This window comes from Sceloporus undulatus, chromosome 7, assembly GCF_019175285.1.
Source record: "Sceloporus undulatus isolate JIND9_A2432 ecotype Alabama chromosome 7, SceUnd_v1.1, whole genome shotgun sequence".
Lineage (NCBI taxonomy): Eukaryota > Metazoa > Chordata > Lepidosauria > Squamata > Phrynosomatidae > Sceloporus > Sceloporus undulatus.
The window spans coordinates 1,733,738-1,745,747 of NC_056528.1; the positions used below are offsets into that span (position 1 = coordinate 1,733,738).

General features: G+C 45.5%; 1 protein-coding gene across 6 annotated transcripts in view; it reads left to right on the plus strand.

The window, feature by feature from the left end:
* MTOR (mechanistic target of rapamycin kinase) overlaps window positions 1–12,010 on the plus strand; it is a 66,333-nt gene that overhangs the window by 50,350 nt on the left and 3,973 nt on the right. For all 6 annotated transcript variants that reach the window (XM_042477967.1, XM_042477966.1, XM_042477970.1 and 3 more), the window contains 16 exons: window positions 2,742–2,867; window positions 3,315–3,446; window positions 5,019–5,134; window positions 5,348–5,465; window positions 5,766–5,972; window positions 6,118–6,218; window positions 6,409–6,505; window positions 6,607–6,705; window positions 6,790–6,912; window positions 7,919–8,101; window positions 8,221–8,355; window positions 8,464–8,638; window positions 9,369–9,504; window positions 10,011–10,158; window positions 10,972–11,094; window positions 11,317–11,399. In XM_042477967.1, coding sequence (XP_042333901.1) covers window positions 2,742–2,867; window positions 3,315–3,446; window positions 5,019–5,134; window positions 5,348–5,465; window positions 5,766–5,972; window positions 6,118–6,218; window positions 6,409–6,505; window positions 6,607–6,705; window positions 6,790–6,912; window positions 7,919–8,101; window positions 8,221–8,355; window positions 8,464–8,638; window positions 9,369–9,504; window positions 10,011–10,158; window positions 10,972–11,094; window positions 11,317–11,399 — 2,102 coding nt within the window. The remainder of the gene's footprint in view (window positions 1–2,741; window positions 2,868–3,314; window positions 3,447–5,018; window positions 5,135–5,347; window positions 5,466–5,765; window positions 5,973–6,117; window positions 6,219–6,408; window positions 6,506–6,606; window positions 6,706–6,789; window positions 6,913–7,918; window positions 8,102–8,220; window positions 8,356–8,463; window positions 8,639–9,368; window positions 9,505–10,010; window positions 10,159–10,971; window positions 11,095–11,316; window positions 11,400–12,010) is intronic.

Consider the following 12,010-nt stretch of genomic DNA (forward strand, 5'->3'; position numbering starts at 1 on the left):
CTTCCTGTTATTCTGCGGTGTGCTTCCGTGCTGCGCAAGAAGCTGTTTGTGCTCCTGGCTGCCAGGGACTTGCTTTCTTTCCCCCTTGTGCCATTTGGGAACCTGTGACAAAGCTTTTTGCCTCCAAAATTGCATTCCTGTCTGGAAAGGCTCAGAGAACATTCCGCCGGAGAGGAAAAGGCCGAGAGCAAACAGGGCGGGTGAAAGTCTGCAGATGCAACTGTTTATGGGCCTGAAAAAATAAAAGGGAGACGGAGTGGGCAAGGGCAGTACACGGCGTTCTTGAACCTTTTACAGCATCTTACTAATACTTATAAAAGGCTTGCTTGGACTCCTGGGTGGAATGCTTTCTTTGAAGGTCAAGGAGCAGCAGTTTTCCTGCCAGAAAACAGCCAGAACGGCAACTTACCTGGTGATTTGATCAAGGTGTCCTACAAAATCTCTTCCTTTGAAAGAGAGACTTCAGTTCATCCAACCAATGTTTGAGCATTGAATTTGAAAGCAAGACAGTTAGTCGATCTACCTGTCCTAGGTGCAAACACTTGTCAGAAGGCAAGGACCCTTTGTTTGGAGTTAGTACAGTTGGCTACTACAGTATTCTGGAAATAGTTACAGGAAGAAGATGGGGAAAGCCCAGACAGGCCTTCTGGATCGTCCCTGGATTTCTAGATGGTTGCAATGGTATACACACTTTTGCTGCAGCTAAATGCATCCAGATTCATATACTGAGTAAACCTAGATTTTCTCCTCGGGAGACACAGGTTTATACTCAAGGTTTATACCCTGCAACAGCAGTTAAGGTCCATCCGAAATTGGTTGCGGCCTTTTTTAAATCTCCTGCGTGACTCTTATTAAAAATCAGAGACACTTGAAGTTGCTTTGGTTTGTCCAGATCGTGCCCCGGGGGATTTGTCTTGCATAGAGGGCTTGCATTGCTCAACAGAGATAAGCTAAACAGTTGCCGCCTCAAGGAAATTAGGTATGGAAACAAGGATGGTCTCCTGGTCTATGTGTACATGACTCTAGGTTTTGGTCAGTTTAAAAAGAGGAGCTGGATGATGGACCAGACTGCAGTCTTTTAGTAGTCAAGTAGTCTCTTCCAACATGGATTCTATGGTCCCCATCCCTAGACAAGAGGGACAAGTGGCCTGAACTGACTGATGTCTTTGAACATGGGAATAGGGCAGCATTCAGAGGGATCACACCTACCTAGCTAGTCCAGCCACTGAGTCACCCAATGTATATGGCATCATATAGGTCCTACGTGTTAATGCTTCTCCTTCGTGCCAACAGGAGAGAACAAGCAAGCACCCAGCAGCAGCCAGCTAGTCTTTGCTCCTTTCCCTCCGAAGTGTTGCAAAGAGCAGATGTGATCTTAAATTCCACTCAGGCTCTGCTTCTCCATGCACCATGGCAGGAGCTGAGCCGCTGTGGTGCTCGGCACAGGTAGACGGGGGCTAGACAGTGTCTGTTAGCACCTAATAACAGACACTTTTACATCCTGGGTACGTCAGTATGCCCTCTCTGCGCTCCCCTGTCAAACCCCACCTTCTCCGTCTTCTTGTTTTTTGAACTGTTGCTACTGGAACGGACTGGACCTGGAACCTAGATTAAAGCGTGCACTTTTTTTTTGCAGTCCCACCCCTCTTTTTGTTTTGAAAGAGGATTTAGGAGAACATAGAAATGGTTGCCTCATACTCTGAGTCTGTTCCCACTACAAGAGGTTTATTGTCCTTCCTCTCCCCTTCCGAGTTTTTCCATTGACGAATCGTGTTAACGTCGAAGAACCCAGCCAGTTTCTAGTTCTGGATACTATCGAGGGTTGTCATGATCTAATCCGACTCTAACCATGTTCTTGGGGAGGAGGAATGTGCAAATGGGAGAACACACACACACAAACACACACACATATATTCTTTTACAAATGAGAGAACGTTTCCTTTAGGAAAAGCAAGCCTTGCTGGTTCAGCATTTTGCAGGAACATCAACAGTTTCTTTGCAATAGAGCACTTTACATCCTAGCTTAGGTATTCTGCCCTAACTGCAAAACAGTCTTTCTTTCGTCGTTCCCCCTTTTCCTTACTATCACTAGGTCTGAGGATAGTGTAATTATATAACAACTGGGGGCTGCAGTGCTATTACATCTATACATTTTCAGTTTGCAAAGGGAGGAAATAAGTTGCATTTCTGGAGCAAGAAACTTTACTTTTGGTCAGAGGATGCATATGCTTCCGTAGCAAGCATTCTCTTTAGAGAGGCATTGAAGAATAATGTTCTACCAGTCAGTGAATTTTAAAAGCAGTAAACATGGTGAGGATTTCAGGAGAGGTTTGACAAGCCTTCTATGGAAGAGAAGTCTATCACTGTAAGACAAAGTAGGGGAGGTTTTGTTTTCATGGGTGGTGGAAAGGGTATTGAAATGTGGCCTTTCGGGATCCCCATCATCTTTCACCATCGGCTGTTGTGGTTAGATCTGATGGGAATTTCAGCCTAGCAACCTTTGGAGAGGGCCACAAGTTGCTCACCTTTCCTGTATAAAAGTGGTCTAATCTCTTGAAAGCTCTTTGTTAACTAGCTGTTGTAACACTTGACAACCATGGGTTCTTAAACTTTGTGATTGTGTTGTTCATTTGCTTTTTCTTCATGCCTATTTCAGCTTCGAGTGGGCAGCCACAGTGAAGGAAGCAGCAAGACCAGACTCAACTAAGAGGTCCCTGTCTTTGCTTCCCTTTTCTCCCCAGGGTTGCCAGCGGATCGTCGAGGACTGGCAGCGGATACTTATGGTCCGATCCCTTGTCGTCAACCCACACGAGGACATGAGAACGTGGCTCAAGTACGCCAGCCTCTGCGGCAAAAGCGGAAGGCTAGTGAGTATCTCTGGTGCCTCTTCTGGGTGCTGCTCTGTGAACCCAAAAGGGCAGTTAAGACCCACATTTGAAATAGACCACTTGCCAGAAATGTCAGTCTTCAAGTGCTGTATGGCTAAAAACCACGGAGCAGAGATGTATGGCGAAAGGGTTAATGTCAACAAGTATGAAAAGCCAGAGGCCGCCAGACCAGAGATGACTTTGATGCCTGCAAAACTATGGAGTTGTGTGTCTGTATTTGTGATTTCACCTCCAGATGAAGCAGTTATTAGCTGACTGATTTGTGGCTCCTATTGCCACAGATCTTCACTTTATGTCATAACAGAGAAGTAAAGCATAAGTGCTAATCCTCAGAATAGAAAAGGACATTGCCACGCTCTTGTAATCTCATGATCGATAAAGACTGGGACTCCAGATTAACCTGCTCCTCCTTTTTCTTTCTTCCAGGCTTTGGCCCATAAGACCCTGGTGTTGCTCCTGGGAGTTGACCCGTCTCGGCAGCTGGATCACCCCTTGCCAACGGTGCATCCTCAGGTGACCTACGCATACATGAAGCATATGTGGAAAAGCGCCCGCAAGGTAAATGTCGCGAAGAATTTCAGCAATGCTTTCCTCCTCCTTGCTGACCACTTTTGTTTTTGCGGTCCACTCCTGGGCACAGAGGCAGAAACACATGTCTCTCCCTCTCTTGCCCAGCTACCTTCTCCTCCAGTTCGGATGTGGATCATTTTCTAGATTCCTTTATGCCATGCGCATGTTGATGTGTGTGTGTGTGTGTGTTTGGACTCCTGTTGCGTCCACAACAAGCAAACAGATTGGGTAGCCGGCAAAGATTTATGCAGACAAAACATCCCTTTGCAGACTTAAACATCCAGCCAACAAACAGCTGGAGAATGCAGAAGGCTGTGTGAGGCCAAGTCGCTTGACTCCATGTGGCCGGCGCTCCGTCTCCCTGGCACTGCCATGCAAAGGGGAATTTACATAATCAGAACCCAATAAATCTCAGACGGGATCTTTTCTTCCTCCGTTTAGACATATGTTTGAAATCTCTCGTCTCCTGAGTGGGTTGCCACATCATTCCTTTTTATTCGGCTTCCTTCTTTAGATCAGGTTTTGCCAGCTGTGTCCCAACGGTGTGTCTTCTGAAAAGCGGAAAGAGCCATCTTTGAGGCTTAATTTTAGTATTCAGTAGTTTTATATCCCTGCCTCTCTTGGGAAAAGTGAAAGCTTGGCTTTTGGCGAATAGGAGAGGGTGGCTGCTGGAATGAAGTAAACTGGTTGCGCATGTATATAAATGAATGATAGCTTTGAAAACAAGTTGTAAAATAGTACAAATTTAAATTGATCCCAGTTATCTGGGGGAAGATAACACAGTTTGAACATGAAACAGGCTTTTACTTAACCCTGGAAAATCAGTATGCAAAGGGATATGAAGCATCTTTGAGACTGAGCAAAGTTTTCATAGACTTGACCTACTTTCTCGGATGCGCCAGAACAAGTCTACGAAGGCTCATGTTGCAACGTCTTGCGCTTATTCGCAAAGGTGTTTCAAGATCCCTTTGCATCCTGATATTCCAGACAAACACAGCTATGTCTCTGAATTCTTAATTTTAAACAAACAGAAGCTAGACCATCAGACAGATGGAAGGAGAGCAAAGCAAAGCAAAGCATCAAAGTAAAGGTTTTGTTTATTGGCTAGTATGTCTGACAAATGGGTTAGGAAAGAAATCCATTTCCATTTGCTTGCTTGTTACCTGGGCATGTCAGGATGGGCCAAATGCATTCCCCTGGGCTATAAGACCCTGACCCCATCTGAGTTCCTCGGACCACTCTTAAAAGCCTCCAGGAGAAGCAACTGACCCTTTAAATAGGTTGCAGAGGCCCTCTATACCACTGAACATCAGAAATGCTTGTTTTTCAACATCAGTCAGTAGACTTTCAGCCCATTGCAGCCCCTGACCCCCATGTTTTTGATAGCTTTGGGAGACTGTGTGGCACCCAGAGTGTCTCAGGATCAAAAAACTGGGGCAGAAAATTGGCCATCCCTGGTTGCATGTTTATCTTGGTGGACCCAAAGTCGATTCTTGGTGATAACTCATTCGCAACGTAGTAGTGCATTTTAAAGCCTGTCTTCATGCCTACCTGTTGCAGATCGACGCATTTCAGCACATGCAGCACTTTGTCCAGACAATGCAGCAGCAGGCCCAGCATGCAATTGCCACTGAAGACCAGCAGCACCGGCAGGAGCTCCACAAGCTCATGGCGCGGTGAGTAGCCTCAGCTGTTTGTTACTCAGTGATCTCTTTTGGGTTGTGCAACAGCCAGTAAAGTGGAGGCAGCGATGGTTGGTCATGGCCTTGGAGAGCAGATGTGAGCCCCAAATGCTAGAGCCAAACCTGTGCTCACCTTACGGTATTAAATTAACTCCTGCCAGCAAGATAGTTGACTGCAAATTCTCTTGTGCTTTCTTTTCTTCTCAGGTGTTTCCTGAAATTGGGCGAGTGGCAGCTCAACCTGCAAGGCATCAATGAGAGCACCATCCCCAAGGTCTTGCAGTACTACAGTGCCTCCACGGAGCATGACCGCAATTGGTATAAGGTAAACCTGGGGACTCTAACTTTGTGGTAGAGTGCCTGCTTTGCACTCAGAAAGTCTGGGGTTCAATCCTGGACATCTCCATTTAGGGCTGTGAAAGAGCCCTGGTTCAGATTTTGGAGAGTCAATAACTAAGTAGACCAAGTAGTTCCTACTTGGCTTAAAGCTCCAGGTAGCAGATCTCAGGATTTGAGGATGGGGGAAAAATCCCAAAGAGATCCCTTAAGGTTGAAACCTAACGCCACTGAGTTACTAGGGAAAAGAGCAGAATCTTGCTAAAGACTTGCTTTTAACACCATTCAGGCTTGGCACGCTTGGGCAGTGATGAATTTCGAGGCAGTGCTTCACTACAAGCACCAGAACCAGGCCAGGGATGAAAAGAAGAAGCTGCGCCACACCAGCGGCGCTAGCGTCGCCAGTGCCAACACAGAAGGCAGCAACAGCGAGAGCGAGGCGGAAAGCGCCGAGAACAGCCCGGTCCCATCACCTGTGCAAAAGAAAGTTACAGAGGTATGGTTCACATGGTCTCTGCAAGATATGTGGGAGGTGCACTCCTCTGATTCTGGGTATCCTTGTTCTCCCAACTGATATACAAGATTCTTCATCTTTGCTTGCTTTCTGGATGACTGATAGGCAAAACATTTTGTCCAAATAGGACTTGTCCAAAACACTCCTGATGTACACGGTTCCGGCCGTGCAGGGTTTCTTCCGTTCAATCTCTTTGTCCCGAGGGAACAACTTGCAAGATACTCTCAGGTACTGGTCAATGGAAGGGTGCAACAGTTTCATTTCTGAAGCATTTAATATCCAAGGGCTTTGCGTTCTGTTTCTGTGGCTTTGTGCTCAGGCAAGTCAAGTGGCTGGCTTTGGGTGCAAGTGCCATGAAACACTGCACTCCTGGCCTGGACATTTTGGAAGCTGTTTTAACTAGGCTTCTCTTTTTCAGAGTCCTTACTTTGTGGTTTGACTATGGCCACTGGCCAGAAGTAAATGAGGCCTTGGTGGAAGGGGTCAAGGCAATCCAGATAGACACCTGGTTACAGGTAAGGGACTGGTCTATAATGAACCTTGGTCTTACTGAAGGTAAACATCTCTTGAATGATCCTTGGTTTCAGTGTACATTTCATATTTCCCCTGAAACCAGGTTATCCCTCAGCTCATTGCTAGAATCGATACCCCACGTCCTTTAGTGGGCCGGCTTATTTACCAGCTTCTCACCGACATCGGCAGGTACCACCCGCAGGTGAGCTCCCCTTTCTCCTCTGCCAGATCTCTCTTTTAGACTCCTGACAAGCTCTGTTTACAAACGGCTGCTCTCCTACCCTAGGCTTTGATCTACCCATTGACCGTAGCGTCAAAGTCAACCACAACAGCCCGCCACAATGCCGCCAACAAGATCTTGAAGAACATGTGTGAACATAGCAACACTCTCGTCCAGCAGGCCATGATGGTGAGTGGGTCTGAGTGGACCCAGTTCAGTTTCCCATCCTCCTTGTTCCAATGCTGGTGTTGCAGATTTTAAAATGTGTTATCCCCAAATTTAGAGTGCATAGTGCCATCTGAATAAATACATCCCTCTCCTTTGCAACGTAACGGTGACGGTAGTGATGATGAGCTTTGGCTTTTCAGCACACATTCTTCCTTTTGTCCTTTAGAACAATTCTAATTATGGTTTTGCAGTGTTTAGTCTTTCTGTGATTATTGTATATTTTTATTTAATGCTGGCACCGAACTCAAAAGAGTTCTACCAATTGCGTTGCCCTGTGCAATTCTGATCTGACTAGTTAATAAGCATTAAGGTGATGGTTATATGTTTGGTGCTGTGATTCTGACACTGGAAATACTGGGCCGGGGCGGAGTGCTTTAGCATCATGTGCAAGAAATGTTCTAAAGTATTATTTTGGCTCCCTCTAGTAGTCAGCCTGGAGTATGTAGATCTGTGATGATATAACAGCCTTAAGTCTTTCCTTTCTTCTGCAACGGAAAGGAATTTTCTCCTGCAGAGAAACATATGTCAAAACTATTACACCAGTTCAAAATCCAAGTGAAGCATTTTTCCTGACTGCAACCGATGGGTCTTTCCTGAAAAGCCCAGGTGGATTTGCAGTCCTGGTGAAGCATTTTTCAGCATGCGCTCCTCCATGTGGATCACTCCGATCTACACTTAAATGTTAAGTTCCACTGTATTTCCTTGTAGTCTCTCTGGAGTTGTGAGATCTCTAGACACACTATACAGCATATTTCTTCATTTGAGCTTTCAAGTACTCCTGGTAAAACTTTAGGCCCGTCCTGTTGGTTTCATGGCATTCTTTATTGCAATGCCTCCTGCTGATTTGGCATTTTGGGAGCATAGGAAGTTGCCTTATATTGCATGCACATAAATCACTAACAGGAACGCCAACCCATGAGTCCCTTGTCAAGATACAAAGCAGTGGTTCATATCATCTCTGTTCCAGGTGAGTGAAGAACTGATCCGTGTGGCCATCCTTTGGCACGAGATGTGGCACGAAGGCCTGGAAGAAGCATCCCGCCTCTATTTTGGGGAGAGGAACGTCAAGGGAATGTTTGAAGTTCTGGAGCCACTGCATGCTATGATGGAGCGTGGGCCACAGACTCTCAAGGAAACCTCTTTCAATCAGGTACGAATGAACATTTAAACTAAGGGTGGGCATCCTCCTGGTCTTGGGGACATACTGAATGTCCCAGGACCCATTGTTTTTTTCAAGAAACAAATAGCCCTTGTTTGCTTGTTCTGTAGGCGTATGGCAGAGATTTAATGGAAGCCCAGGAATGGTGCAGAAAATACATGAAGTCAGGAAATGTCAAGGACCTCACCCAAGCCTGGGATCTCTACTACCATGTGTTCAGGCGCATCTCTAAGCAGCTGCCTCAGGTGGGGAGAGAAGTACATTTTTTTCCTTGCTAGGGACCTGCTTTTACCAGGCATTCAGTAGCAGCTTTGAAATTAAAGAAGACCATAATCTGCTTCTTTTCCTCTTAGCTGACATCCTTGGAGCTCCAATATGTTTCGCCCAAACTCCTCATGTGCCGCGATTTGGAGCTGGCGGTCCCAGGGACCTACGACCCCAACCAACAGATAATCCGCATCCAATCCATTGCTCCATCGCTACAAGTGATCACATCCAAACAGAGACCAAGGAAATTGACTCTAATGGGTGAGAAAGACCTTCTCAGAGGATAAAGCCTATTGTTACGGCTAAATGGGGCATCAAGGTTCAAAGGCCATGTTTAGGTTTTATGTCATGCCAAGCTGCCATGGTTAACGTTAGCCATGTTTTTTCTTCTTTCATCACAAATTGTTCCACAGATAACCAACAAACCACAGTTCGCTTTTCCCCATTGATGGTCAGTTCCACTTTCAAGGCAGGCAGCTAAGGAAACAAGATAGAGACAAGCCACATTTCTGGGTTCAGACATAATGATAAGCCATGGTTTAACCAAGCTGCAGTCTTAAAACCAACAGTAAACCATGGCTACTAATGATGGTTGATAATGGAAGAGAGGGAAGGTTCAGACAGAACCAGAATAATTCAAGACTTGGCTTGTCATGAATTGTGAACCAAGCCACAGTCTACTACTGAATTAAACAGCAGCAAGACTTAAAATCATTCAGCTAAAGGAAGGAGCAGGAAGCTGTCCATGTGTCTTACACTGGATTTTAGTTTTCATTTGTCCCTAAGTAGCTTAACAATTGGAAAGTGTGCATCTGTTGTTTTTACCATAAGCTGAAAGATGCATAATAGAATAGAATAGAATGTGAAACACATTTTGCAAAAGAGAATGTGTGACATGTCAGGATATGGTGGGCAGTTTTTCTTGGGAGCAAATTTTTACTTGATTATCCATCTAGATTTGATGGCTAAGAAACCTTCTCTTCCTCTATAGGGAGCAATGGACACGAATTCGTGTTCCTCCTGAAGGGCCATGAAGATCTTCGTCAGGACGAAAGAGTGATGCAGCTTTTTGGGCTCGTGAACACCCTGCTTGCCAATGACCCCACGTCCCTCCGTAAAAACCTCAGGTACTGTAATGGACATCTAGTCTTTTGCAGTATAAACATATGGGCTGGAATTCAGTGGTTCAGTTACAGATGCATGACCATATTCACAAACACTAAGTAGTCACCATTGTGGCACTATTGCTATATTGCAAAAGCCCTTGCAGCTCTACTTTGTCACAGCCACCAGTTTGGGCAAAGAAGGAACATTCACTAGCAGTTCGGTTGCAAGGAGGAGGATGCTTCCACCACAAGGATACAACAGAAGCAAAACCTCTGTTGCAAGTCCTTGTAACAGAGATAGTAGTAACATCCTCCTGTGCCCCAACCTCCAACCAAATAGACCTTTGCTCAATCCTACAGGTGCCTGGTTAAGTAAGTTTGAGAGGTGGTCAAGTTAGGAGATCCTACACAGATGTAACTAAGTAGATGTTAAATAGATTTCTTGAGCTGCTGGAGTTGGAGTATTCTGCTGCTGGATAGAACCCGGCCTATTTTGAAACCTGAATGTGTTTCCTTTTCCCTGCTAGTATCCAACGCTACGCGGTGATCCCGCTTTCGACAAACTCGGGGCTTATAGGCTGGGTGCCTCATTGCGACACTCTGCATGCGCTGATCCGGGACTATCGGGAGAAGAAGAAGATCCTGCTCAACATTGAGCACCGCATCATGTTGAGGGTAGGCCTGTGCTCACATTGAAAGGCACAGAAGAAGTTAGCACTTGCTTAGCCTGTATTGCTGGGGTGGGCAGCTGTGTGAGGCCAGGGAACAATTTTCCTCCAGGCCCCACACATGCCACATGGCACACCACACAGCAAGCCCATATAGCAGGGAACTGGGATACTCCAGGGGTGCAAAATCAGGGTCAAGGGGCTACCAGTGGTCTGCAGGCTACACTATGCCCACCTTTTCTGCTGAGCGTGGCTGGCAAAGCACCCAAAGAAGTTAGGCTGGCCCCATCTCTTTTAAGCTTTGGTGGGCAGCCAAAACGGTTGTTTAGCATGACATTCAGTGTTTGAAATTGCAGTTCTAACTGTTTGAAAACCGGATTCTAGGATTGCTTTTAGACTGCTTTGAAGAGTTTATAAAGAGTGTTCCAATGTGGTTTTAAAAATGTTTTTATCTTGGTGTTGCTTTAATTGGTTTTCATTTCTTCGCTGCCTGAGTATCCCTTGTGGATTAGGAGGCGATACAGAAATACCTTAAATACATGTTATCAAGGAAGACTATAGCTATAGCTCAGTGCTAGAGCATCTTCTTCACATGCAGGAAATTCCTGGTCCAATCCTTGGATTCTCCAGTTAGGACTGGGAAAAGACGACTGCTCCCAGTCAGTACAGATAGAAGTGAGCTAGAGAGACCACTGGTTTGATTCACCATAAAGCACTTTCCTGTGCATCTTCCTTTTTAGGTGTTAGAATTCCTCTTCTAGCGCCTCCTTGAGAAACGTAATGCCTGCTAAATATGATGTTTGTCTCGATTCTTGTTCAGATGGCTCCGGATTATGACCACCTCACTCTGATGCAGAAGGTGGAGGTGTTTGAACATGCCGTCAACAACACAGCCGGGGATGACCTTGCCAAACTTCTCTGGCTGAAGAGCCCCAGCTCCGAGGTACAACCAGATACTTCTAACTTCTTTTACCAGTGCTAAGAAAAAAGTCCTATTTTCCTATAAGGCTGTTTCATTGTTGGATGAGCTGCTGTTAAGTCAAGGAATGTCCACAGACACAATTTAACACGATAGTTCCTCCTTGACATTTCTTTCTTTCATTCTGACGCTGTGAATGTTTCACTTAGTGCTTTGCTTCACTCCCTGATCTGTGTTCCTTTGCAGGTGTGGTTTGACAGGAGAACGAACTACACCCGTTCGCTAGCTGTGATGTCTATGGTGGGTTACATTCTGGGCCTCGGTGACAGGTGAGTAAAAATGAACTTAGGCCTGTTACAGACTGCCAAAATAAAGCTGCTTTGGGTCTCTTTGGAGGTATGCTGTTTAAATGATGCATGCACCCAAAGAATCCAGAAGCTGCACCAAAGCTGCCCTCCAGTGCTTAGAAACGGAGTGTGGCTTTGGTGCGACCTCCGGACTCTTAGGACCCATGCGTCATTTAAACAGCATATCTCCAAAGAGACCCCAAGCAGCTTTATTTTGGCAGTCTGTCACAGGCCTTAATTTCCTTTAAAATCTTTTAATAATCCAAAGACTTATAGGACCTGGAAGGGGGCAGTATGTCATGAAACACACTCTTGTCTTGAGACATTGACTGTAAATGGATCGACATACATTCTTATTTAATACTTCCATCTCACCTTTCAAGTTGGAGTGCATCTACACTGCAAAAATATGCACTGCTATGGCACCATCCTACATAATCCTGGTATTTGTAGTCTGATAGATTCTTCTGCTTGAGAACGGTTATGTATTCCCCTAAATTACAGTTCAGGCTTCTTCTAGCAAAGGATCCCAGGTGTCTCACCAAACTAGGGTTGGGTCCATAAAGGCTAAAATTGGGTATATAATTATTTGG